This window comes from Epinephelus moara, chromosome 10, assembly GCF_006386435.1.
Source record: "Epinephelus moara isolate mb chromosome 10, YSFRI_EMoa_1.0, whole genome shotgun sequence".
NCBI lineage: Eukaryota > Metazoa > Chordata > Actinopteri > Perciformes > Serranidae > Epinephelus > Epinephelus moara.
The window spans coordinates 550,383-552,090 of record NC_065515.1 but is presented as its reverse complement, the minus strand read 5'-3'; the positions used below and the strand labels follow the sequence as shown (position 1 = coordinate 552,090).

The window sequence follows — 1,708 nt, the reverse complement described above, 5'->3', positions numbered from 1 at the left end:
AGTCCTGACCTGAATCCTATTGAGATGCTGTGGCATGACCTTAAAAAGGCGGTTCATGCTCGAAAACCCTCCAATGTGGCTGAATTACAACAATTCTGCAAAGATGAGTGGGCCAAAATTCCTCCACAGCGTTGTAAAAGACTCATTGCAAGTTATCGCAAACACTTGATTGCAGTAGTTGCTGCTAAGGGTGGGCCAACCAGTTATTAGGTTTAGGGGGCAAACACTTTTTCACACAGGGCCATGCAGCTTTGGATTTTTTTCTTCCTCATTAATAAACCCCTTCATTTAAAAACTGCATTTTGCGTTTACTTGTGTTATGTTTGACTAATGTTTAAATTTGTTTGATGATCTGAAACATTTAAGTGTGGAAAACATGCAAAAAAGTAAGAAATCAGGAAGGGGGCAAACACTTTTTCACACCACTGTAAGTGACATTTAAAGACTGAACAAATGGTGAGACTCTCTGAAGCTAGTGTCAAAGGTTAAAGTTGTTTATTCACTTCATTTCAATCAGAACTATTTTCACTCTGTTACTGACTTTGTTTCTCAGCAGACAGCTTCATACTGTAGCTCCTCACCGCGCCATGTTTACATCTCCTTCATGTCTTATCGTTGAGGCGTCATGGTCAAGTGGATTCATTTTCACGGCTAACTTTTCTCTCTTTTCAGGTAATAATACGTGTTTCTATGGAAAGTGTTATTACTGTCGGGAGAGCGAGCCAGCATGTGCGGAGGGAGAGATCATGGAGGGATCATTAACCCTTTGGCTGCCAGACGTCTGGCCACTGCAGAAACACAGACACCCCTGGGGACGCACATACAGAGAGGGGAAACTGGCCAGGTGGGTGTCCACAAACTAGTTTCAGTCAGGGAGCATCCTGTCACTTGAACTGCTACTGATGTTTATCAGAAGGAAGTGGAAATATTGTTGTGCTGATTGCAGTGTTTTCGCCAGTGTATTGCAAGCCAATTTAAGTTTTAAGACTTCAGTATCCTACAGAGTAAAGAATGACATAATAATCTTTATTCATATAGCACCTTTCAAAACCCAGTTACAGAGTGCTGTAGGATAAAACTAAACACATTTAAAACACAAGGAGGATAAAACAAATAACGTCATAAAAAGTCATCGAAGAAAAAGATGAAATAAGGAAGGTCAAAACTAAAATCAAGATAATAAATGGGAAATAACATCAATGAAATAGACAGACAGCTCAGATAAAGTCAGGATATGCTTTCCGATAGAAGTACGTTTTTAGGAGAGACTTGATCGAAGCCAGTGACTCCGAAAAAAAGAAAAACCCCTGCTAACGTTACGATGAACAGCGATGTTAATTAAACTGTCTGCACACACACACACACACACACACACACACACACACACACACACACAGAGCAGGGGGTACAGCCAGTCAGTAAGGTTACTCTGTTAATGTTACCAGTTAGCTAATATTATCCCGATACTTTAGTCACAATACAATATTATTGCAATTTAAAAGAGGCAACAGATAGGATTCTGGGTTTTTTTAGCTTGGCGCCACCTAGCGTCAGCAGTGTTGCGTCGCACTGTCGCAACGACCAAATTGAGCGTGGGGATCAGAGATAATCAATAAAATGTAGGCTGTAAAGCCACCAGTATACCTCTATGTACATGTAGAATGAGAAGATGTGTGGACACTCTACTAAAGCTTCATACTGTAGCCCC

The 1,708-nt window shown here is 40.7% G+C and overlaps 1 protein-coding gene across 2 annotated transcripts in view; it reads left to right on the top strand.

Moving 5' to 3' along the window:
- The window catches only part of fam20b (FAM20B glycosaminoglycan xylosylkinase), a 38,946-nt gene that overhangs the window by 13,522 nt on the left and 23,716 nt on the right, over positions 1–1,708 (top strand). For both annotated transcript variants that reach the window (XM_050054309.1, XM_050054308.1), the window contains exon 6: positions 673–844. In XM_050054309.1, the coding sequence (XP_049910266.1) occupies positions 673–844 (172 nt within the window). The remainder of the gene's footprint in view (positions 1–672; positions 845–1,708) is intronic.